The sequence below is a fragment of the Stenella coeruleoalba genome (genome assembly GCF_951394435.1).
Source record: "Stenella coeruleoalba genome assembly, chromosome: 15".
NCBI lineage: Eukaryota > Metazoa > Chordata > Mammalia > Artiodactyla > Delphinidae > Stenella > Stenella coeruleoalba.
Genome location: NC_137161.1, coordinates 55,564,020 through 55,590,636, shown reverse-complemented (window position 1 = coordinate 55,590,636; position 26,617 = coordinate 55,564,020). Strand labels below are relative to the sequence as shown.

The 26,617-nt window shown below is 42.2% G+C and overlaps 1 protein-coding gene across 12 annotated transcripts in view; it reads right to left on the bottom strand.

Annotated features, from left to right (window-relative positions):
• The window catches only part of RBFOX1 (RNA binding fox-1 homolog 1), a gene marked incomplete at both ends in the record, with an annotated part of 1,077,914 nt that overhangs the window by 3,076 nt on the left and 1,048,221 nt on the right, over nucleotides 1–26,617 (bottom strand). For 4 of the 12 annotated variants that reach the window (XM_079944057.1, XM_079944062.1, XM_079944054.1 and 1 more), the window contains one exon: nucleotides 12,652–12,704. The exons of the other annotated variants lie outside the window; for them this stretch is intronic. In XM_079944057.1, the coding sequence (XP_079800183.1) occupies nucleotides 12,652–12,704 (53 nt within the window). The remainder of the gene's footprint in view (nucleotides 1–12,651; nucleotides 12,705–26,617) is intronic. 12 annotated transcript variants of the gene reach the window in all.

Genomic DNA, 26,617 nt, shown 5'->3' with positions numbered 1-26,617 from the left:
CTGCCAGATATCTTCTCGGAGAGAGTTTGAACATTGCTGTTTTGGTAACGATCAAAGCTGAGGTGCAGGCTAGGTTAGGTGAGGGTCCCTGGAAGCAGAGCCTGAAATGGAGATTCTTCCGTACCTGGTTTGTTGAGGGGTGCTTTCAAGAGGAGAGAGTGGCGAGCAGGTCGGAGAAAGGGAAAACAGAGAAGCAAGGACGTATGTGGTCTGAGCCGGAGTTTAGCTTCTACCTGATCCTGAGAATTGCACCCCAGAGCTGATCCCATCTGGAGGCAAGTGGGTTGGTTTTTTAATGTTCATGTACATTAAGCATTAGCTGTGGGCTTCCCAGAAGGGCAGAGAATAACTTCCTAGTTGAAGTGACTCTTTGGCAGAGGGTAAGGCTCTGCAGAAAGAGGCAACTGGGTGCCATTAGTGACCAACATTCACAGCGGCTGGGGGAGGGGTACACCAGCCACTAAGCGGGGTAGATGTGGATTATCCACAGCTGTCAAGTCTTGAACTTTCCTTTAAAGAATGAAGGAACAAGGCAGGAAGAAATCGTTTGCCTGTGCTATCAACCCTGGAGCCTAATTTGCATGGACCTTATTCTTTTCCTTCCCTATCTATCTTCTCCCACCTGTCTTCCAATCTTCTTTCTCATAGTTGATGGATAAGAATGTACTGGATGGATCTCACACCATGGAGCCTGGGAAGGTGGGAAGAAGCTGGGGGAAGAATCTTCTAACTCTCAGGCTCTGAGTTAGACTCCAGATGGAAAACAATATATGATTATACCAAGTTCTCATTGGATATGTCTTACTCCCAAGCCCTCCTTTTGCTTGTTTCAAAGGTCCCTGAGCTCAGATAATCTACATGAGTCTTTGTCCTGGTCCTCAAAAATAGTGACATGGGGCTTTCCTGGTGGCGCAGTGGTTGAGAGTCCACCTGCCGATGCAGGGGACACGGGTTCATGCCCCGGTCCGGGAAGATCCCACATGCCGTGGAGCGGCTGGGCCCGTGAGCCATGGCCGCTGAGCCTGCGTGTCGGGAGCCTGTGCTCCGCAACAGGAGAGGCCACAACAGTGAGAGGCCCGCGTACCGCAAAAACAAACAAAAAAAGTAGTGACATGAATAGATATTTCTTTTCTGAGATGACTCTCTCAGCGAAACTAACAAGTAGTCAACCCCCTCTTGGTTTTCATTCCTCGGGACACCCCTCATGCCTTTGACTCATCGAAAATGGCCTTTCATCAGATTCTCCCTGTCTGGGAGAAAAAGAAAACAGATGTACGTCCAAGACAGGGTGTGTTAAAACAAGAAGAATGATGACGTTTTTGAAAAAACTCTTATTCGTGGAGGTCACTCATGAAACCCGGGCCTCTCTACCCATTATTAGAAGTAGATACTAATAGGGGGAAAAGAACACGATGGATAACTTTGGTGCTGATTTTCATTTCACGAGAAAATAAAGTCTGTCATGGGTCTGGAGAAAAAAACTGTTAATAGGATTATTTTTTATGTATTTTCATCTGGCAAAGCTGGTTGTAGGAACAGGCCGTAAACAGCAAAGGCAAACTAAAAATGCCTGGACATTTACTAAGTGAAGCCACAGCATGGTGTTCCTTCAAAACAAGTGTGAAAATGCAAACTCAGAGCAATGACGATGAGTTTTTTAATTTGGGGACCGGTTTTACTGTGGCAAAACGTCCTCTTTTGGGGAGACAATAGATTGGCAGTCTGAATGTATTCCCTGAAAACGCAGCCCCACTTCTCCTCTCGCATACTTTAACGGTCAGTTCTTATCTATCTATAACCCTGGGCCAAGTTTCAACCCCTGTGGAAAACCCAAGGTAACAGTTTGGCAGTGTTCCCTTCCCAGGCAGAAGAAAAATACAGCAGCACCGAACTAGTCCTTGCAAATGAGCGAGCTCTTTTTTCTCCTCAGGGTGACCTCTACCTTCAGAATCCGATGGTTTTATTATGATTAATAAATTTCATTTCCGCAGAGGAAAAGGGACCATGTCAGCTCAAACTGAAAGCAAGGAGGCTTCTTTTCAAATGCTAATCTCTAAACACGCCCTTGTGTGACACTACCATTTAGACACAAGGTTATTAGGGAAGATGTGGACTTGAGCTCTACTCTTACAGCAGGTATGCCAGGCACGTCAGCGACCTCCTATCCTCAGAGCTGGCTCAGCACAGCCCAAAGGAAGAGTGGCAATTCCCAGGGACCTCAATGGGAAAGATGGGTAATGTCGTAAGACCGCATTGTTATGACTAAGCCGCGCTTGTGGTCACCCTCCACACCACCCATCCCTGGCCAAAGGGGACAATAGTGCAATCAGGTCATGATGCTCTCTGTGGCCTCACATCCCATCCATCAGAAATTACAGATGAAATCTGAAACATGTCCACTTCACTCCACTCACGCTACCATCACCCTGACATAAGCCACGGGTATTTCATCAGAACCAAATCAAAAACAGGCTTGAATCGTCTCCTTGGTCCTACTCTTGCTTCTTCAATCCGCCAGCCATTTATATCTAAATCTATCTGTCTATCTATCTATCTGTCCCTATCTATCTATCATCTATATCTATCTTTCCATCTATCTAATATCAATCTATATAAATCTAATCATATCTAATTCCCTTGCTTAAAATCCTTCAGTGGCTGTCCATCGATCCTAGAATAAAATCCAAGCTTTCATGAGCTGCTCCTGGCCCGCTCTCAATCCTATCTTACTCCCCTCTACCCCTCGCTCACTGTGCTCCAGACACTCTGGCCTCATCAATACTCCTGGGATGCGTGCAAATTCACTCTCTCCTTAGGACCTTGGCCCGTGCTCATCTTCTATCTGAACTGCGTCCTTTCTTCCTTTATGTCTCAGCTCAAATGTCAGCTCCCCAGCGCTGCCTGCCTCCCTGATCGCTCTTTCTGAAACAAACATGCTTTCCAACCCCATCCCCATCCTTCATGTGATGGAGCAAATCTCCATTCATTTTGTTTCCTTCTCTACCTGATGATGTACCTGTCCCCCTCTGGAATGCCAGTCCCTCGGGGGCTGGAGCCGAGTCTACCTTGTTCCCCCTTTTCTCCCCAGTGTCCAGCACAGCATTGGCCATGGGGCAGGTGAACAAGGGACCAAGCCAACGCCACATGTTGAGTGAAGGCAGCAAGAGGGAGGAGTAAAGAGAGAAGAGAGGCCCGGGAAGAGCCCTGTATCCATCATAGTGATTCTGTCAGGAGCAAAGATTCTCGCAGCTATGCTTTCTGAAGATTCTAGGTCAGCTGCTCCCAGAGACACTCAAAACCCTTCAAGACGCTCAGAAGAAAACTTTCTTGAGACTCAAAATACACAGTGTGTCATTTCACATCACCCCTGAGAGTTCACAAAACAGAGGCCAAGTTGCCATAAAGTTCATCAAAGGGAAAGAACAAAGGAATAAAAGAGAACTGCTCTGCTGGCTCGTTCACCACAGCTCGCGGCCATCGTGAACACTCATGTTTTTTTGACCTTAGCGACAAGTTAAAACCAGGAGGCCAGCCTGCCCTGCGGAGGACAAAGGCTTGGGGCCACAAGATCCAGGTTCAAGTTCTGCCTTTGCAATGTCCTTGCTCAATGACGCAGGGTAATCTCTCTGAGCCTCATTTTCCTTGTTTTTACGTAAAATGGTTTCGTTCTGTCTGAGCTCTGCCTAATTCACAGATAAAGTGCATGAAAGGAAACCAGATACATTTTAAAGCCATCTACAGATAGTGGAGATTATGATACCAGGGTTCTTATATAGAATCTCACAAGCTAACCTTTCACTCCTGCCCAGACTTTTGGTCTGCAGAGGCAACCGAAAGATCCTATTCCAATAGAATCACGTGTAGCTCTAGCAATCGAGTCACAGATGCTTCTGGAGTCAAGATCTATCTCATTTATGAGTTACAGATGTGGTTGCAATTGCTATATTTGAACTTGAGGTTATGCTGGAGTCAAATGAATAAGTAAGCGCCTGTTGAATGGGAAACATGAGCCCGTGTTTGTTAAAGTGCTTTGTCAACTCTACTGAGAAATGTAAATACTACTTATTATTAACATCTTCTAAATCCGGGTGCAGCTAGCTGGATGTGAAAGAAATATGATAGGGCCATGTTGGTACCCTACCCCAGGGTTTTAACAATCAAGTGATTTTCTTATAGGGACATCGGAAGAACACTGTAATTAGCTTCACTCCATAGAGTTCACTCTATATATTTTAATTCAGAGTCTTTATGCTCCTGGGACCTTTTATTCTTACTTTAGCATCACCTCCCCATGCCTCCTGTCCCACAGATAGCTGGAGGGAATCCCTGTGAGGCAGAAAGATGAATAAAATGGGCTCAGTCCTCAGATGAGGTTCGTTCCCAGTGTGGTGTAGGCCTCCTAGACAGCCTCAATGCAGCACGAAGGTGCAAAGGTTTGAGTCCCCACCACAAGGGGACATGCTACAGAGTATGCATTCAAAACAGGATACCTCACTAGGGATCAGAATGCACGCCCGCAGTCTCTGCAATGCCACTGGGGCTACAGTGCCCTCCTAATAATATCTAAGATAGAGTCTGGAAGGGGTTTGGGAATTTCACTCATTCAAGTCACACGCCTCCCACACAGTGCACAAACAGGGTCCCACACCATGGCCCTATGGTTCTTACAGTCTGCTATTTGGAGAGTGATGGTTTAGCTAGGAAATGCTCCCCTTTCCTCTCCTGTGGTCATGACCTCAGCGGCTCATTTCCTCTTAGTGAAGGCACTCACTAAGGAATATTCCTCTATCACTACAGTAGCTTTCTCTGGTCTAATCTAGGCAATGGCTTATATAACTGTAGACCATGGGGTGACCAGGCTTTAGTCTAAAAGCTTCCCAAGATATATTAGTCAGAGGGATGGTAACAGTCCCATAACTCAAAACCTCTAAGGAAGATAGGGTAGAAATAGAAGAAATGCTCCAAGAGGAAGCACAGGGAGTTATCCCACCCCGACTCTCCTGCTGCTTGCCTCCTTAGCTTGGATTTGAAATGATTATCTTCGTAAATCACCTTTTCCAGTCTCATGATTCTTTTCCTCAGAAGTAGGAGGGAAAGCCTCTTCTGGGCTCTTTGGCTTCTAGATGGGAAGCCGCAGAGTTTGCTGCTGTACACGGATGCCTGTCCCGCGTCTGAACTGTGTGGATGTAAGTAGGCATATACACCCGAAAGCTGCAGAAGCTATGAGAAGCAGATCACATCCATGACAACTCAGATGGTACCACCCTTGCTATGCCTTCTCAATACCATTCACAGCCTCTTCCTTTTACGAACGCAAACAGCACAGGTTTGAGGTAAGAACCCTTATTCTGGATTCATCGGAGCTGAGTACCAGCCTCTGTCTGGGAGTCGAGAAGACACAGTAAGTCCTGCTTTTGGTTACACAGTCCCTCCACTCCAGAATGTCTCCTCCAACAAAAGACGCATGGCCACACTCTCTTCAATGCCAAGGCCAAAGCCAAGGCCACCCTCCTTTTAGAAAGTCTGTTTCACCTTCTATGTGTCCCAACTACAGCTCTACCAAAATCTCCCATCATGCCTTGAAATCAACATGACATCCCAGATGCGGTTTAATCCCTGGGGGACCACAATGAACATTCTGTGTTTGTATCCCCCCGTGAGATCTTCAGTACACTTGCAGAGAAGCAAGGCTGCAGAGCAGGTAAGAATTCCTCAGGGTCAGAATTCCTAGAATCAAATTCTGCTTGTGCACTTCCCCTGCTGTAACCTCAGAATGTTTCTCTCCTCTCTGAGCCAGTTTCTCCGTCCATGAATGGAGATAATGATGGTGCAGACTGGCTGTATAAGGCTGTAGTGAGGTTGAAATGAGGGTTGAGGGTCACCGGTTACTGAGAACCCAAACAAGCATCAGTTATTGATGTTGTTAAGATTATTGAGAGGATTGCAGCTCCTGCCCTCTCTCTATTCTATGTGAGGTCCCTCCAGTAAAGCCCCCGGGATACATGTGTCAGAACTGCCCCTGAACTGAGTGGTCCTTCTGAAGCCCTGTGTACCAGCACCCTCCACGTCCCATGTAAGCAGTTCAAAGATTTTAAGAGGTTAACGAACAGGATGAGAAGGAGATAGACTCTGGGCCCTGTACCCCAGGGATGTCCTTCTAGAACACGCACACACACACACACACACACAGTCAGAGGCAAGATTAAAACATAAAGTCAAGACACACTACCAATGTCCAGGCTGCCCGTCACAATATTTTCATTCCAGGTGGTCTCTAAGAGACCAGTTCTTGGGGCACACACACTCTTTCAATATTCATTTGAGCAAAATGAATGAAAACACGGCTCTCTAACGTTACTCTCCATAGAATTATAACAAGAGCCACAAATGCTGTGACCGCCTGGAGGGGTGGGATAGGGAGGGTGGGAGGGAGGGAGGCGCAAGAGGGAAGAGATATGGGAACATACGTATGTGTATAACTGATTCACTTTGTTATACAGCAGATACTAACACACCATTGTAAAGCAATTATACCCCAATAAAGATGTTAAAAAAAAAAAAAGAGCCACAAATGCGAGCCACAGAGGACACTGTAAGTTTCATAGTAGCCACATTAAAAAAAAAGTGAAAAGAAAACAGGTGCCACTAATTTTTTATATTTTAATTTGACCCGACAGATTAAAAACACTTTAAAACACATTTAACGTGTCATCAACATAAAGATGATGAGTGAAGTACCTTACATCGTGTTCGTACCAGGTTCTGGAAATCTAGTGTGTATCTGGACCAGCCACATTCCAAGGGCTCCATGGCCACGTGGTAATCGGCCACCATGTTGCAGAGGAGGACTCCAGAAAAACCTACTGAATGTCCTCCACCCACTGAAAGGCAGAAGATTCCTGACTGATCAGCTCAATGTTTCCTAGAGTGTGAGCTGAGGCCTTCTCTATTAGAATGGCCTGGGGGGGGGGGACTCGTAAGAATGCAGGTTGTCAGGCTCCCTCTCCAGACCTAGGAATCAGAATCTCTGGGGCAGGCAGAGGGGAGGATGGAGTGGATTCTGCATTTGGTTTCTTTTTTCAGTTTCAATATTTTTTATTGAAGTACAGTTGATTTACAATGTTGTATTAATTTCTGCTGTACAGCAAAGTGATTCAGTTACCTATATATATATATATATATTTATACATTCTTTTTTTATATTCTTTCACATTATGGTTTATCATAGGATATCGAACATTGTTCTCTGTGCTACACAGTGGGACCTTGTCGCTTATGCATTTGTAATAAATTCTGCAGGTGGTCGCCACCCACTCTGACATGGGATAACCACTATTCTATATTTTTTAAATTCTGCCCTGATTAGCCCTCCCTTACTCAGGCTAATTCAGAGCTCTCTGGATATCGTTAATGTTCATAAGTAAACTGATAAAGACATTTCATTTTTAGAAGGTATAATTATTGCATGCAACAAGCTTTGAACTATGCCTAGTACACAGTAAGAGCTCAATAAATGCTATGATTATTTTTACTAAGTTCCTTTGCCTATATGTTCCCTTATCACTCTGTGCTTCCCCTATTAGAACACACATCACATTTTATTGGAAACAGACCAATTAACTACCAATCGATTTGCTGCATGACAACTCTGCTGAATAATGAAATCACTGAAACGGAAGGAAGACCATTAGACGAAATTTGCTGAAGGATCAATTAGAGGAATGGCCAATTTGGAAATTTCTTCTAAATATTATCTGAGGTCTTAGTACGACTGCATGGGTGTGCAAGTGTGTGCGTGTGCAGGTTGGGGGGGATAAAGAGATGGAGGGGGCTGGTGACACCCCCCCCCACTGTGCCCCTGAACTTGCCAAACAATGCCTCTAATAAAAGCGTATAGCAACCCATGTCACGGGGACTGGTTTCAACAGCATTTGCAGATGTGTTTTTATGGCCCAGGCTTCTGTATCCAGTACTCATAAGGGACTGGGAGTCTCTCCGCAGGCTGGCTTCCCATCGCCACGATGGTACCTGCCATGGTGGAGGGGCGAGACTGGCTGCTGGACGGAGACCCAGCCTCACCTGCCCCCCAGAGACACACACATGCGCACACGCTCCCTTGGGCCAGGGGCAGCTGGCAGCCAGAACAATGAAGTCAAAGTGTCTGGTAGTTTTCAGGGCATGGGTTATCTGTTGATTTTTCACCACTGATTTTCAGCAAAGGAGGGAATTTTGGAGAATAGCACTAGAACACCCTTGGCTTGTGTGACCCTCTGTCTCCCTGGATATGCAGAATTCTCCCTTCACCACTCTGTTCTGCCCCCAGACCCACGCCCAGCATGTCAAGTGCTCAGCACACACGAGCTGCATGAAGGAGACGGGCCAAGCCAAACAAACTCCTACTGGAACAACTGTTTAGAGAATCGTTTAGTTCCCTTGGGGTCCCTCCAGATTTTAACAACGATGCCCATTCCCAACTCACAAATACTAGTTTTCTAGGAGCAAGATAGCACAGCCGAAGAATGCAGGAGAATTCCATCTGGAGGCAAAGGTCAATGTTCCAAGGTCAAGATGAAAGGAGTAATTGGGGGCAGTGTGGTCTCAGGGAAAAAGCAGTGGGACCAGATAGACTCCTGTGTGACCATGGCCAAGTTACCAAACCCCTCTGGGCCTGAGCGTTTTGTTCTTTCTTAATTTGCAAAGCAAGGATAGTAGTAACCTCTACCTCACTGAGCTACTGTAATAAATTATATATGCATGTATATATACATACATACATAAATGCATGTGTATATATGTATATACTGTATATAATTTATCATACTTGTAAGTACACAGAATTTGCTCAATAAATGACGGCAAGTTATGACTACACCCTGGGGAATTCAGTAAAGCCCATATGAGGGACAGTTACTGCAGGGATGAAAGGCTTGCTTTCCCTGCTAACAAAAAGCCTTAGCTCTCCAGGGAAATGACCAATACACCCTGGGGGCAGGAGGGACGTGTGGGCATTTAACACAAACTGGTCCTTGCGAGTTTCTAATCTGCCAGCATATCCTGTTTATTCTCTTGTCAAAATACAGCCAAGGAACCACTTCTCAGCTCTTCTACAGCCATTGTCCTAACCCAGGCCATTGTAACACCTCCCTGGGCTGCCCCAAGGGACTCCCTTTCTTCTGCTCTTGCCATATTGAAATCCACAAAGCAGTCCAACTCATCATTAAAAAAAGTTAAGTCAAACCACAGCCGACCCTCCAACGCCTTCCTACCACACTTAAAATCTCAAATGGTTTCTGTAGCCTCCAAGTTCTAATTTGTTTGGACCCCTGGCTATCTTCCTGGTATTATCTCTAAAATCCTCCCTTTTACTCACATGCTCTGGGTACACTGTGCCTGAACACCTTAAGCATACCTCAACCACAGGGCATTTGCACTTGCTGCTGCTTCAGCCTGAAATGCTTTCAATTCCACAATTACTCACCTGGCTCACACCCTGGCTTGATTCGTGTCCCGGCTCAAGTGTCACCCTCTCAGAGAGGCCACCTCTGATCAATGAATATAAAAGTAGCATCGCAACTTACTTTCTACCCCCACCCTTGCTTTTTGATTCATTATAGCTACTGTATAACTTTACATGCAATTATATTATATGCTCATGTATGTTTGGGGTCTGGTCTGCACTAGGATGGAGGCTTTTTGAAGGATGGAGGCTCTCTGAAGGAAGGGCTTCTCTTAACTTATTTAATGCTATGTCTCGAAAGCCTAGGAGAGTTGCTGATGCACGGTGATGACCCAAAACATATGAATTAACTGAAATGAATTTCCAGCTGTTCTATCAAAATAAGTCATGTGCTTTTCAACCTCCATTCTTGTACAAGACCCACATTCTCCTCCAACTACAATCCCTGGCCAGTCCTGGAAAACCTCCAGTGAATCACAGCAGCAGGGAGACCTCAGGTCGAAGAGAAGGGAAAATCACCTTGCCCTTTTCACCATCTCCTGCAGAATCCAACTCATCAAAGTTTCTTGATGTTACAGAATGAGAAGCCTTTGGTGTGGTTCAAGGTGACTGAGACAGCCACATAAACACATGTCTTTCAGGAACGAAAATCAGAATGAGACAACCAATATTGCAGTTGGAGCCACTGACAACGAAAACACATACCCTTGTAAATACAGTCTCATAAACCACACATGCTAGTGAGACATGTTTCCTCTATGTGACCAGCAAAGCAGAATTGACGTGTTGGCATCTACAAAAGACCCAAGTAAAAATAATCACTTTTCCTTTGGGAACTGAAAGAAAAATTCTTCAGGGCTTCCACTGCTCCTATCTTATGATTTGCATCTCACCTCCTCTGCCCCAAGCCACAGACAAAACTGTCCGGCCATCTCTGCCCTCATAGACAGCTGTGTAAGAATAATGCTTCTTTATAAGAATTTCAGGTATCAAACCCATCAAGCCCTCCAAACAGACTTTAAGCATCTTGTTGATCTCTTTTTCTCATTTCGATAGAGGTAAGTTGCCTTTCTGGGTCAAATACTGAAATCCAGGAGACACCAGGGTTCAATTAGACCCACCCTAAGGAGTGTTGTGTATACTGAGGGGAGAGCTCCAGACAGCTGGGCTGTTCAGGGTGTGGGTGCCCTGGGTTTTTTCCAGTATGTGGGAAATAAGAAAGACTTCATTGAAACCATGAGTCACAACCTTTGTTGACTGCGCAGTTCTGACTTTTCATTTTCATTCTATGAGGAGGGTGGTCTGGCTGGGAGATAATTCACGTTTGATTGATATGGGTGTCTCCTTTTTCATGCTTGATTCGAAATTCAGAGTTCAAATTGAACCTTATGAAGCATACAACATATTATTAATATGGCCATCAAAGCAACAGGGATATCTCTCTCAATTTGAAATTTGATCAATAGCAATTCATTAAGAATTTACGGAGCAGCCATCCTAAATTAGACAAGGTAGGTGAAAACACTCTCTCGACTCAGGCAAACTTTCATTGTCTGCAGCCTCTTTTCGAAATATTGTGTGTGGACCACTTGCTTATTACAAGGCAGGGTTTGTTAAGTCACAGGGCAAAATCAATATCTACCTCTTAGGTGGTAACTTCGCAATGTTTGATCTATGATGTCAAAATGAACCTAAGACACACTGGAACATGCATACAGATTAACAGGGAAGACAGAGGCTCTGGACCACCAGTATAACCACAAAGGATGTTCATTAACATTTTCAACCAACCTTCTTCCCCACCCTGATTTCCCCTTTAGTTGCATGCTTCGTTCTCTATAGGTTCTTCAAACGTTAAATGTCGCGTATCCCAGGAAGGTTCCCCTGCCACCCCCAGCAAAGCAACCCCCCATCTTCTACTGTTAGGCATTAGTGAATGCACCACCTCTCACAAGGAGAAACAGAGATATGTGAGGCTAAAGGCTGGAAGGAAAACAGCCGAGTTTTCAAGAAAGCTGGCGCTTTAAAATATGAACACGCATACCTCAGGCACTCCCAGGGGAAGACTGTAACCCATTAAAAATACTGAGTCCGACCATCAGTGAAACAGAACAGAGAGGACTGGGGATGTGTTCCTAGCTCTCCAGGCTTCCCTGATCTCTCTCTTTTTCTCCAAAGACTGTAAGCAGGGGGTGAAGCGTTAGCAAACACGCCTTTGTTCACCGCGCGCCACTGATCACATGTGCTTGGTTAACAGATGAATGTCTATGTGTCAGGCTCCGTTTAATGTATGTTTTTGAAGGTCATGGCACACTCAATGACATGAGAATGAGCTGTCATATCCTCCCTTGTAGACTAAAAGCAACACATCGGTAAGATCTCCTAGTCATTGTTTTGGTCAGAGTTTAGGCTTCAAAGCAAAAAAAAAAAAAAAAAAATGTGTCGTTAGTTAAGGCACTCACCTATCTTGACATTTAATCAAGTAATTCCATGCTAATGGAAGTCCAAACATAACTGTTCTGAACCACATCAAAGCAAAAAGACAGGCGTTATTTTGATGGACACATCATGCAACTGTGCAATTTCCATTGGCCAATGCCCTGATTTCAAAATCAGAAGACTCTGTCTCTCTCGTGTCCTGCTACTTGTAGTATGTTTTAAAAGAAAGAACTAGAGGATCTTTAACTAATGGAATAGAGATCCCCTTCTTATAAGACAGAGATAATTATATTCCCCAATGCCTCCAGCTTTACAGATTCGTTCTTTGAGGGCCTATAATATATACCAGTCATTCCATACAGATCCCAAATAATCACATAGAAATCTGTGTGAACCCAGACATAATACGTCCGAAAACATAGAAGTCCCATGACTGTGTCCCTAAATCTCCCATTTAGTATTTCACCATAAGATTATACCATAAGATTTTATTGCGGCTTCATTCAATATAGTGTTACTTTTCTGGATCATGTATTATTAAAACTGGAATTAAAATATCCAAGTTAGCAAAATGCCTACTGTCTTTTTAGACAGCAGAGCCGAAAAGCTCCAGCTATACTCCAAAGATATGACTTTTTCTTTTTTTTTTAAACTAAACTTTCTAGCGTGACCGACTGCAGCATGTGAAGGAAAAAAAAAAAAAAAAGGATACTGGGACTTGGATGGATGCATCAAGAAGTAGCAATGTTTGTTACCTGCAGAGGTGTTACAAGAAATTTCATCTGCTGCAACGAAGACGAACTGATTTCTGGAAGAGAAGATAAAATTCACAATACTGCTCGCTCAGGGGGAAATGCTCTCTCTGCCAATTGGTTCGATGTATTCAGATGAGGGGGAGGGAAGGGTGCTGCGTTTGGATGTTGCAAGGAAATGTGCTGCTCTCTCTTGGACCTAGAGAGTTTAGGAAGATCATGAAACAGGCATGCGGGGAACCCTTCAACAAAATCATGATGATGTCAGAACATGGACCACGTATAAGCTGTTGCACTGAAGTATTAATTATGTGTTACTAAAATGTCATCATGCCAGGGTATGTTTCTACGGCTAGGGCATTTCAAACTGATCTTCTATGGATTTCTAATGCTCAAAGGAGACTACACTAAAAAAAAAAAAAAAAAAAACAAAATTAGACTCCCTATTAGAAAAAGAGTATACTGCAACTAGCTAGGAAAATCATAAAATCCCAAACTCTATTATTATAGTATAATATCCAAAAAAATTTTTTAAATGAAAGAAAAAGCAATGCTGTCATTTCTGAAGAGTATGTTAAATGGTGTCATGTTATGGATAATAATTTCCTCACCAAATGAGGCTTGCTACATAAAGAAGGTAAGAGAACTCATCAATTGAAATAAACCCTGTCTTGCCAAATTATTTTTAACGATGCGGTATTAAAAGGAAAATAGAAATGGAAAATGCTGTTTCACTTTGATTTAGTAAATCCAGAAAGATGATAAAACTCTCTTAAGATGTTTCCAACTGTGCTATTTCCACAATGTAATGTTCTAATTCACGGGTACTGTCTGTTTCTCTAGAAATAAGAATGTCTGCGTCAGGCAGATTACAAAAATGTCCCAATGAGATTGGCTAGGCTCTTAAATGCCACAGAAGCAGGAGTATTGAGGCTTCTAATTCTCATTTGTTAGGTTTTACTGTGCACAGGAATCATCTGGAACCCAGATAAATGCATTTTTGCCTTTTGGTTTGATTGGTCTTGTTCCAACGTTTCTAAAAGTATCGAGTGATTGAGCATCCGTTCAAACATCTTAAGAAAGTTTTACTATTGTAAGAGGTACACCCTGGAATACAAATAGAGCTACCATTTGAAAATTCACTAGAATTTAACATTCAGCTGAAGACTCTCATCATTGCCACACCAATGAAATCTCAACAAAATTATGCATGGTCTGAGGATAGCATTTTTTATGTTTCTCGTCCACATAACAAAAGTCATAACTAAGTTCATTTATCACCTCTCTTAAAACAATGAAAGTTAGTGTTGTTGGATGTTGGCTATCTTTTTGCTCTTTTACAAACTTTTTGGGCCCCATCGTTATCTGGCATCAACTTTTCAAGGTTTGAGGAGAAGTAAAATTAGTATCCCTGAAAATGAAGCTGTTTGGGTTGAGTATCTGTTTTGACCTGCTCACCTAGGACTGACTCTAAGACACAGACAGCTCAAATTACATGTATGATATTGTCCGGTGGACCAAACAAGTACTTTGGGAGGACCTCTGTTTCTAGCATGATCAAAAGAAGAACCTACCATAACCAAGAACGGTGATCTGGTTTAGCTAAGGGGCAAGCTCTTTGGAAGAGCCCTTCTCTTATCTACGAGGGGGGCCTCATTCGTGAGGTGGCCCTATCCCATCCATACTCGCTAACCCTAAACGCACTTCTCCCTTGAGTCTCTCTTCTGCATTTTCCCTAAGAAACTGTCCAGCATGCTAGACTCTGGGAAAGCCATGGGAGGCAACCAACACAGATTAAAAGACAGTGTTTGGGCTTCCCTGGTGGCGCAGTGGCTGAGAGTCCGCCTGCCGATGCGGGGGACACGGGTTCGTGCCCCGGTCCGGGAAGATCCCACATGCCGCAGAGCGGCTGGGCCCGTGAGCCATGGCCGCTGAGCCTGCGCGTCCGGAGCCTGTGCTCCGCAACGGGAGAGGCCACAACAGTGAGAGGCCCGCGTACCGCAAAACAACAACAACAACAAAACAGTGATTGGATGAAGAGAGAAAACTTGTAAAAATGCAGCCTGCAAGGATGATTATAAAGCAATGAGACCCTTTTCTTTAATTGTACCAGATTTTTAGAAACTATGATGGCTGTCCTTCATAGCACTCTTATTTTTGACATGATATACTTACTCTTTAAAAAAATGCTACACTTTCTCCAGTTCCTTCTTCTTTTTTGTTTTTGTAATCTATATATTTGGACTTTTTTCAGTGTCTTTGATTCCTGGGCAAATTTCTAAACAAAGGAGATTACTCCCATTGATGACTTACTGTCTTCAAAAGAGTTGGCTCAGGCTACCTCCAACTATCAAATCGTCTACATCAAAGTTTAGAGAGTTATCACCAACATTTTAAAGAATATACCATGGGCTCTGCAGCAGTGCCAAAAAAGGAGTATAAACATATTTGTAAAAAAGTAGTAATCCACTGGACGTATCAATTCTGTACTTTTTTTTAACCCACACAAGCAGTCCCACTACATCCAAGGAAGGTTACCCTAACGTCTTAGAAAAGTGCATTCCTATGAAGCTCATTAATTCCATGGAGTAAGCCTGTGTGATCACCCCTCCCTCTAAACTACCCTTTCATCGACTGATTATAAGTACAATTAATAGGAAATGCCTGGCAAACATAGCCTGGTAAGAGACACCCCACATGTCAGGCCAACAGAGGAATTTGGGTAGAATAAGGGGCAGGTTTCATTGTGGTGTCTATGTCTCCTCTGTTAGGACACTTTTATATACAATTCTGTTTCTCTCCACTTGAAATTGAAGATAAACCATGTCTTTTAGTCTGCCCATAAAATGATATGACCCTCTCGGTGAAATTATTTACCCCAAATGACCAGAGAGAGGTATGATCAAAGAGATTAAAGACCTAGCAGAGAAGTCTGCTGTTCCCAAACTGTCAGGAAAACTTAATGATCAGAGCAACCCAGGTGTGCTCTGGACAGGGGGGTCACCTCTCAAGAGGGCAAAGGAGCCTGGCACGGGGCCTGTCCCCTTTTGCTAATCCTGCTCTTCACTGTCAACCCAGGCCTGAGGACTTAAACTTCAAATGCAGTTGGACCTTATTTTCAGCAAACTGGTTTGTGCAGTGGCTGTTGATGATTAGGTCTGGCTGAGTCATTCTCAACCTTGGCTGGACAGGGTAAACAGCTGGTGTGCTTCTAAAATTCCTAGTGACCAGTTAAATGGCAGCTCTGTAAGTGGGTCTCAGGCATCTGTAGTTTCTAAAGACCTCCAGGTGATTGTGTTATGCAGCCAAGGCTGAGAAGCGCTTGTCTAGCTGAATGGTTCTCCCCTTGGCTGCCCCTAGATTCACAGGGAGAGGTTAAAAGCAATAAAGCCGAGCCCTACTCCTGTGGGTCCTGGCATAACTGTTCCGGGACTGGATCTGGAAAGAGGTAGCTTAGAAAATGCTCGGCAGGTGCATCTTATATCAACCACAGCCGGGAAGCACTTGGGGATGGTACAAATGCAGAGTGGAAAGGGGGCTGGATCACCAAATCTCTTGCAGGTTTTGCTTCTTTTGCAGCTTACGTTTTGCCACCCACCATGCTGGCCTCTAAGACAACCTAGCTGTGTGGTTGCTGAGGATGCCCAGGAATGGTTACTTCTAGTTTCTGAAGACCTTCTAAAAGAATGGGCTTTAAACCTCATTTCTGCAGAAGCTGGTGAAAGTGGCCATAATATCATGCTCTCTGTTTTTGCTTCCTCCTCTGTCCATCTTCTTTCACTGTCTCCAATGGATATACTCAAGTTCATCTAGGCAGGGTCTTCCCATTTTTTCCTAGTGAGTCTGCATCTAATTCTCTTTACCATTTTTTTCACCTAGAATTCCTCTCTATTTTTGACCTCTCCCTCTACTCCAGAACTTCTCAAACTTCCCTGAAGACAACTATCTACAATGTTTGTTAAAAATATAGATGCCTGGGTTTCAACCCTGACCACCCGCATCAGAATTTCCAGGAGAGAGGTCTGATCATCTGGACCCCACTCATACCTCCAGGGAGGGAATTGTGGTTTTAGGTATTTTTTTTTTTTACCATGGAGAAATTTGAGAAATCATGCTGAGAGATCTCCTGCAAGTTCATTCTTGTTTTCATTTCAAAGCCCACCTTTCCCAGGAAGACTCTTAGATATACGGAGGCTTTGTGAGAGAAGAGAGGATTGCTAATTTAAGAAAAATAAGGAAATAGTAAATTACCGAGCACAAGAGAGAAGGCTATGTTCATCTTGACTCTTTGGAGTGTTGACACCAAAGAGCCACTACCTAAAGCTGATGGGGCGCTTATCCATGACAGGCGGTTGCCAGGTGCTGTGCATATATATTCACGCAATTTTCCTTACAATCTCTCTTATGATCCCCACGTTCATAAACGAGGAAATGGAGACACAGAAGGTTATGTAATGTGAACAAGATGTTAAGTGAAATCTGGACATTGTTGGATTGGCTCAAGACTCTAATTTTTTTTTTTTGCTTAAATATAAAAATCATAATAAAATATTTTATTTTTATTATTTTTAACTAAAGTATTTACAATATTTATTTTTAAATAAGTTTGTTTACACTAAATAAATATTGTAAATAAAAATTTATAATTTATTTTTTAACTAAAGTATTTACAATAATTAGTTTCAGGTGTACAACGTAGTGATTCAATATTTTTATAGAGTAGACTCCATTTAAAGTTATTATAAAATAATGACTACATTCCCCTGTACTTTATATCCTTGTTGCTCATTTATTTTACACATAGTAGTTTGTATCTCTTCATCCCATACCCTTATCTCCCCCCTCTCCCTTTCTTCTCCTCACTTATTCTCTATATCTGTGAGTCGGTTTCTGTTTTCTTATATATATTCATTTGTTTTGTTTTTTTAGATTCCAAGACCCCAACTCTCATTCACCCTCTAAGATTCTGCTCAGGGATGCTCACAACAGAGGGTATTGAGTCAGTAATGGGTGTGGCTTCTCTGCGGAGGACTTTTCTAACATGGTCTTTCTCTCTTTTTAATATATTACCAGACTTCATGATGTTTTACGATGATTTCCAAAGACTGACCACCCAGACTGTGGATCTGACTCAGCTGGTGGTACATTTACGTGAGTCCTGTGACTTGCCATGTTATCCTTATTATCCTACTTTTCACCTTCCGTGAAATCTCATCTCTTGGCAATTTAATTTTCTTCTAAAAATCACCCACAGCTGAATCCTAAGAGTCAAATGAAAATAACAGCCAGCCAGTGCTGCTGGAAGGGGTGTGAGAAGCTAGGTATCAACAAGATACAGAGAAAATTCTGGCATAGGTTGGGGTGGAGGGAAAGGCCAGACAGGAGGTTCTCCCATCAAATAATACTGGCTTTAAGTTCTACTGTTAAAGATTCTGGTCATTTATCATTCTTTGGCCTCAATTCTTTTTTGTCACTATTGTTACACAAAACTCAGGGTTGGTGCCATTCATAGCAAGTTTCCTTTTGTATCCAATGCTGGGAATACTCAATCGAACACACACACACACACACACACACACACACACACACTGATATGTGAATAAAACCACACACACACACCCACACCCACACCCACCCACCCACCCACACACACACACACACTGATATGTGAATAAAACCCTCCAAGGCTATCTACTAAAAAACCCCTACAGCCTGAGAAGTGGGTCTTCTGGTCGGGCAGACGGCAGCCCCAAGATGGCAGTGGGACAAAGTCAATTTAATTCTATCTGTAGTCTCTGGGGCATCTATTAGTTATAAGACAGAGGTTCTCAAACCTGACTGCCCATTACAATCAGCAAAGATTTTTTTAAATATAACATACCAATCGCCAGGCCATTTTTAAAAATATAACATACCAATTACCAGGCCCGATCATTAAAGGACAGAATCTTTGAGAGTGGTACCCAGGCACAGGTATGCCTGAAAAGCCGCTCAGGTGATTCTAACGTGTCTGCCAGCATTGAGAACTAATTTCTCACTGTGCAAATATTCTCTGAACATATGTGCCCTGACTTCGCAGGAAATAAGAGTTGTGTCTTCTGTGGTTTTTTTTTTTTTTTTAACTTAACTTTTTTAAATTGCACTAGTGTTGATCTCCATCATGGGGAATCCAGCCTTGAGTATTTCCTGAACAGTTAAATATAACATGCAGAAAAAAGGTGCTCCTATTAAAATTCCATTTGGTGCCTTTGCTAAATTGTTTACTGGTGTTGTTCATTCACTTCTCAGATGGTTAATGAGGGCTTACAACGTGCCGGGCACCCAGCTAAGCTTAAGGAATTTGATGCCATGCTCATGGCATGTTAAATCACTGAGGAATATCTATACTGGGCTTGGCTATCTCGAAGCTCATAATCTGATTATATTTCAGTTTTATCACCTTGAAAGGGAGACCGATTTGCTTGTGATCAGTATTTTGCCGCTGTCACCCTGACTCAGTTCTAAAACTCTAGAATTGTACAAATCCCATTCAGATTCATATTTTTCCCTGCCCTGTTGTAGTTTATATATATATATATATATATGTGTGTGTGTGTGTGTGTGTTTCTGTGTGTGTGTGTGTGTATATATATATTTAGTATTCTATCATATGTACTTCAAAAGGCCATGGCCAATTGTAGAATTGAGATGAGGTATAAAGAAAGAAACAAGCAAGTGAATAAAAAGACTGACTATAGACTCCTCTGAAAGGGTCTATCCTGGTATTTTTTTATTTTAAAAGGGGACTGCATTAACACCCATTCAAAACTATTTTATTGAGCCCCAGTTCCTACTGCTAACACCGCACACATAAAAATGTTTAAGTGCAAAAGGAGTTAAGTACTGTGAATCTGTCCCCAGTGTCAATATTCCATCCAAAATCTCTGAGTTTTAGAGATTCAAATGCAAGAGCATCTCCATTTCCTGGAGACCTGGGGAGAGTCCACTTCTGTGATTTTAGTATCTCCAACATTTAATAATCTCCCCGGTTCCCACTGTACCACTTTCTCGGCTAAAGTGAAAGAGAACTATGAGTCTGGAAGCTGGGCCTGGTCACACACAAGCTGTGTTCCAATAGAAAGATCATTTCACCTTTCTGGGCCTCAGCTTCCTCATCTGGAAAATGGGAATGAAAATAGCACCTACCCCTCTTAGATTTTTGTTTGTTTTGTGCAGATCAATGAGAACATGAATGGGAAAGCCTTCATTTGGGGGGAAAACATCATGTATTTTTCTGGCTGCATGGACTCATGAAAAATACAGGCTTCTCTCTCCCCACAAAGAGGCCTGGTGTTTGTGTTGTTAAGTCCTGGGCTTCTGGGGTTTTAGGGCAAGTGGGAGATAGTTAAGAGCCTTTCGAGGCTATAGGTCATTTTACAGGTGGGCTGGAGCCTCCAAGGACGGCAAAACCCCACCTCAGCTTTGGTTGGGCAGAAGGAGCTTCTCATGTGAATGAGTGCCTATCACGGGGTGGAAATGGGTCAGGCAAGTTCTCTGAAAAGCATACGTGTTCTCTAGGGGAAGCAGCCCTCATATGGCTGAGGGGGTCCCCGAGTTTCTGGAGGCTGGGAAGAGCAGCAGGTATCCAGGCTGAGGCTCTGGAGGGTGGAGAGGCCATGCTGAGAAGGTCTGGGTCCACTTAGGAGTTATGTGCAAAATGAAGTGAGCTGATGGTAGAAAGTTCCCTGGGGTTCCAATAACCCACCTCCACCGCAGTATTGGACTTCTCACCAAGCACAACGGGAAAAGGGCAGCACCGGCAGATTTAGTTTGACTTTTTTTAACTCTTTAAATCTAAAGCCATGTTGATTTGGGGGCTGGGTTTACACTGGGAGAACTGGTTGTTTTTCCTAAGAAGCTGATGCATCCCTGACAGCCTGAGCTCCTTCCTCCTTGGACAGAAAAGAGAAGCAATAATCCAGGAGAAAGATGAACAGAAGGACAGGCTGTTTGATCTCATGGTTCCCAGTTGCTTCTTCCTTCAACATTTTTTGGCCCAATGTATTTTTCCCCAGTTTTGAGATATGATTGACAAATTAAAATTTTTATAATCAGGTTCTACATGTTTTAAAAGTGATGATTTAATATCCACGTACATTGTGAAATGACTATGACAATCAAGCTAATTAACACATCCATCACTTCACATAGTTACCTTTCTTTGTGTGTGGTGAGGACGCCTCAGTTCTACTCTCTTAGCAAATTTCGGGTCTATGTATTTTCATATTTCTAGGACGGAAGTCAAGATTGAAAAACAAAACAACACCAACAAGAAAACTTCTAGAGTCAAAAAAATTCTCCTGACTCTGAAAACCTGCCGCCACAAGAAAGGACTCATTTTGGGGCCAAGAACAAAACAAAATGCCTATAGTTTAGTGATGCTGCTGATAATAAAAATAAGGAGGATAATGATGTTGAGGATGATGATGATGATGATATCCTGAGGGCTACTCAGTATCAGTGCTATTCAAGGAGCTTTTTCTTCATGATCTCAATTAATTCTCACAACAACCCATGGAGGCAGGCATGATTCATCAGCCCCACTTTAAAGATGAGGCAGTTGAGAGTCAATTAGCCTGCCTGTACTACCGCGTGTAGTAAGTAACTTACTGAGATTGTCTCTATATGTAAATCTCTGATCACAGTCTGTTGGTGAATAAGCAAAGATTTGCCAACGCATGTGCCAATCAAAGAATAGATACAATGAGTATGAAAGACACTGCTTTACATCTTGGTCAGGCCAATGACAAGTTGGGGAAGGCACAGGTTCCCAGAATGTTAGTGGTACGGTGGGTCCTGAAGATTGCCTCATCTAAAAATGATTTGCACTTTTAGATAGATTTAATTTAATTTGCTTGCTTTTGCCTGTATACATCCAATGCTTTCAAATAACCATATATACCCTAAAAAAACCTGTCAATAGTCAATTGAGTTATTGATAACGCCATGCTTTTCGCCACCTCTTTCAGTTTATAAAGCAATGTTCACCTTCGTCTCTTTCTGATTCTAACCGGTGTTATGCTCTCCCCTAGCAGATGACAAAACAGAGGCTCCATAAAGGTAAGAGAAATCAGATGTGACTTTTCCAGGGTACGTGTTACAACAGTGTGAGTTTACAGCATTACACAACCAATGAGGAGATATTAGCATGGAATCACTTTCATTATTCTTGGATCTTTGGAATCAAAAAATGATTATTTGTGGCCCTAAACTAGTTGAGGAAGGAAGTCACAACAGAGTGGATTGTGAGGGATGCCCAGCCGTGGACAGCTCTTACTTTCTCCTTTAGGAAGGGAGAGAGCAGAGAGATGTTTACAAAGCAACAAGTTACAATGACAAACTCTCTTACATGTGGAAGATTTGTGGAAGGAGAACTCAGAGTGAACATTATTTACTGCCTATCGGGGTAGAATTGAAGCACCCTGAGAATGGTGCTTCTCACAAATCGCCCCGGGATCTTGAAAGTACAGATTGTGGCTCAGGTGGGACTTGAGATTCTGCATTTCTCACAAGTTCCTGGTGAGGCCAATTTGGTTGGTCTGGGAACAATGCTTCTCAGAGTAAGGCTCTAAGGACCCTCAAGATGAACCACTTCAATCTTGAAATTTTAGAACAGAATAAGGTAAGCACTTCTTTTCCTGTTGTTTGTTTTAGTTCGATACAGATATTGAATAAACAATGAAAAGAACAGCAGAGAAACTGTCTTTCTGGGAAAGCTGTGGAGCTAATATTTTCCAGGAGACATTTTTCAAGTGTCCCCACCCCCACCAGCTGGGCTCCTATTCTAGTTACTAGAAGTGGTCCACAAACCCTCTAACAATATAGAAATGGCAGGGGGGGGGAAGTCCCTCAATCTTTTAATGCAATCAAATTTCAAATTACAAAATTGGACCATGAAAGGAGATAGGGATTAAAAGGATGCTAGAAGCATCCAGCAATACTAGTTTTCTTTTTAAAGAGATTCCACGGCTGCAAAAACAGTGGGAACCACTGTTCCAGGTTATCAGATGTATGATGTATGTCTGGACTCTCAGGCCAACACATTTCAATCTAAGTGATTAAGATAATGAAGGGAAAAGGGTGTTTGGCTTTGATTCTGTCTCATCTCCCCACAATCTAATGATCTATCTGAACATTAACACATCATAATGTAGTAAGAATAGGCCTGGAAACAATGACAACATGGACAAGTTAGTTCCTCCTCAAGCTCTTCCTACCCGACTACCCTAAATTCTGATAGCGGCCCTACTCTAAATGCTTTGTATGGTAATTCAAGATGAAAGGCACTATGATTTGGAGGAGAATCTCATTCCAGAAGAATAAATCACTGTGATTCACATCAGGGAGAAAACCATGAGAAGTCATTTATTTCTGCCCAATGACTGCTCACAGGCATGTATTACACACAAATATGAAAATAAGAGAGGCCACATTTAAGTAGAAGTCAGTTCTTCTGGAAAAGAATTAGAAGTTCTCTTCATAGGTACAGAAGTCAGAACTTGCTTTGATAACGTTAAAAGAAATACTAGAAATTTTTAAGTGAAAAGTTCCCTCTTACCCCCAAAGATAGATTTTCTAGCGTATCTGATAGTGATCAAAACAATAAAAGGCGAAGTGGAGCAGGTTTAATTCACATTCACTAATGCTTCATCAGTTCAGAGTCTATCTACTGTGTGTATATTCCCTTCTACTTGACTGGAATACTGTCTCCTACGAGGAAAGTTCTTTATTTGCAACAGAAATGGCTCATCCAGAGGCTTCTGTGTACAGGTCCTCATCAGAGGTTCCTGACCAGCCTCTAGAAAGCTCTGGGCTTTCTCACCTGCTTCTAAACCTTTCACAGCTGAAGGACCCTGATGGCGCTACTGAGAAGATAGGTTTTATTTGCTTTTTTGTGGCCTATCAAGTCAATGATCTGCAACCCAAAAAGTATGTAATTAGGCCATGATATGACCAAAGGAGTTGTTATATCTTGTCTTGTCACTGGCAAACGTGTCTACCCAAATGGCTGTGACAGCTATGGTCTACTGGGTTTGGAATGTCCTTTAATATCTCCCCAACTCCTTCTTGGTCCAGTCTGTTGACTATTACAGGCTTGCTTCTTTTTTTAACCGCTTCAGTTTAATTATATATTCATCTGGCAGTGCCTAACGGTTGTTAAGAAGCCGTTAAGATTACGGACCAAAGGCAAATACTTCTTGAAACAAAAACTTGAGCACTTTTTCATTTAACGTGTGCGCGCGTGTGTGTGTACCTGTCTGTAAATTAAAAAGAAGAGAAACTCAGGAAACACACTGATCAGTAACAGCCATATTACTTTTCATCACTGAGAGCTTAGTGTCCATAAACACAAGTTCCCAAAATCACACTGATGCTACCAGCAAGAGCTCTACATTCCCTCCTTCACTATCTCTGAGCATGGAATCAGCACCAACCTGCAGAACGGGTTGGCAGAAGATATAATTATCTTAGTTATCGTAATTTGTTTGGTGAACTTTCAATCAGAACTATTGATCCATAGGGAAAAATAAATAAATGAGAGCATGAAATTCCATTCTCTTCTTAATCATTAAGTTATCAAGTTGTGTCTCAGGTATGACTATTTGAAGCTGCAAACGTGCCTTTGCCCTGACTTTGTAACAATAGCATAAGGAGGTAGAAACAGTCCAGGACCTGGACCGACAGACATTGGACTTGAAGCCCAATAGTGGGATTTCCCAGGGTGTACATCACCCTGCCTGGACCTGCTTCTCCTATCCACACACTGGTGGTTCTACTTAGGATGACCACACATGTTCCTCTGGTTTTACGACAGTCCTAGTTGAAGCCTGCTGTCCTGGAGTCATTACTACCAGCGCATCCCTTCTCTGTTACGTCATCCCATTTTAAATGATCATTTCAATGTCCCATTTAAAATGATCCATTTTAAATGATCATTATATGGGTGCCCTAACTATACTGCTTACCTGATCAGGTCATTTGTTCCAATGTTTTATATAGTACCTGGCACACTAGAGACACTACGGAAAAAATTAACTTCAAAACAGAAATCTACGTGGTGAAAAGATTTTTAAAAGTGGCAGGAAACATCATCTAAGACTGCTCACTTTAAGAAAACCTGACATATCAAAATCTAAACTTTGGAGGTCTGATCAATTGGGGGGGCTTAAGTAGCCAAAAAAAAAAAAAGCATGTTTTTCCGTTAAAAAAAATGCAAAACAAAGCAAACATAAATTATTCTTGGAACTCAGTGGATTAAAAAGGATTAGAGTTGCATATAATCCTACCTACTATATTTTAAAAGTCTTGTCCACATCATAATCAGTTGAGTATATTTGGTCATTATCCTCCCTAAACTTTGCTTGACTCTGGAATCAGTTAAAGAAACAACAGATTCAAAGCCCTGGATTATAGAGATTCAGGTGTAACTGAAATAACCTAGATATTTTTGGTTTCCTCTAAGCTCACTGTTGCTACCCAGATTTAAAGCTCTTAATGGACTATGTTGTGGGAATATGAAATAAAATATGAAAAACTGGAATTTATGACTATGAAAATATAAACATGAAAATGAAAACAAGAGTATCTTATGTACTGCCCTTGATGCACTGAATATTTCATAGGCAGTGTCTCAAAACTTCCAAACCACTCTGTGAGGTGGAATCAATATACCCACCACAGATGAGGTGACGGAGGGCAAAGAAACGACTTCTCAAGGTTGCTCCACTAAGATGCAATAGAGCCTGGGGATTAAGGGCATAGACATTAGCTCTCAAGTTGAGCTGAACATCTACTTCACCCTTCCCCAAGCTCGTCTTCCCCATCTGTACCATGGCGGTCAATTTAATACTTAGTGAGACAGTTCAGTGACTGTCTTTGTAAAGCACTTAGAACACTTAGTGCTATCACATAGTAAGGACTCCATACACGGCCATTGTTATTATTGCTATTATCATAATTATTGTTATCGTTATCACAGAGAGATGATCTGAATCAAAGTTTGCTCAGTTACTCTATTAAACTTCAAGAAGTCTTAAGAAATAGTGCAAGTACCAAAGTCCTCTATTTCCACCTAAGGAACGTTTTCACAGGAGCATTCTCATATATATGGCAAGTTTTATTGAAGCAATTTATTTTCATGTAGTATGTGTGCCTTGTAACAGGAAACTCACAGGCAATCCCTGTTTCTTTCTTGTTACCCTGAAGCTGTCTAGAATAATTAGCTTCCCTTTCTCTTCCTGAGGGGATGCTGACGCACCAAATAACAAAGAATCAGTTAAGAAAGTAAACTTTAAACCAAATAGAAGAATAAGAATATAAATAAAAACAAGGAGATATTATATACAATACTATGTATGAATATATATTTCAACCTGGTGTTCTAATTTTAAAGACTGGATGTGCTTTTCTGGGCACTGGGGTACAGAAGGATATAAATAAAGGCATTAGTGTCTCATTTCTATTACGAGTTCACAGAGCATCATTTTCTTTTCTTAATTGCAGAGCCCAGAAGAGCTCATCAGGATGAGTGAAAACAGTGGAAAAGATTAAAAGCTAAAATCAAGAACAACTTCAACAGGGCACTATCAATAAAAGATAGCGGAGTAACTATTGCTGCCATGTTTTAACTCAACAGATTAGAATGTGAGTCCAAAATAGCTTCCTTCCGACCCTGAATCCTTGTCTTAACTGCAGATCTATCCCCTCATGAACTAAGCCCTCAGTTTCTCGTTCATCTGAGAATACTATTCTTGGCATCACCAAGTTTTAGAATGCTCTCACTCTATTTTTAATTTAAATCCACCCGTGGATTTCTCAAAAAAAGATTGAAAATGTAAATAAAATATAATAAGGAGTCTATCATAGAGTTGCCAACTTTTACTTTGCCAAGGAAGAACATTAAAAACAAAACTGGATAAAAAAAGAAGAA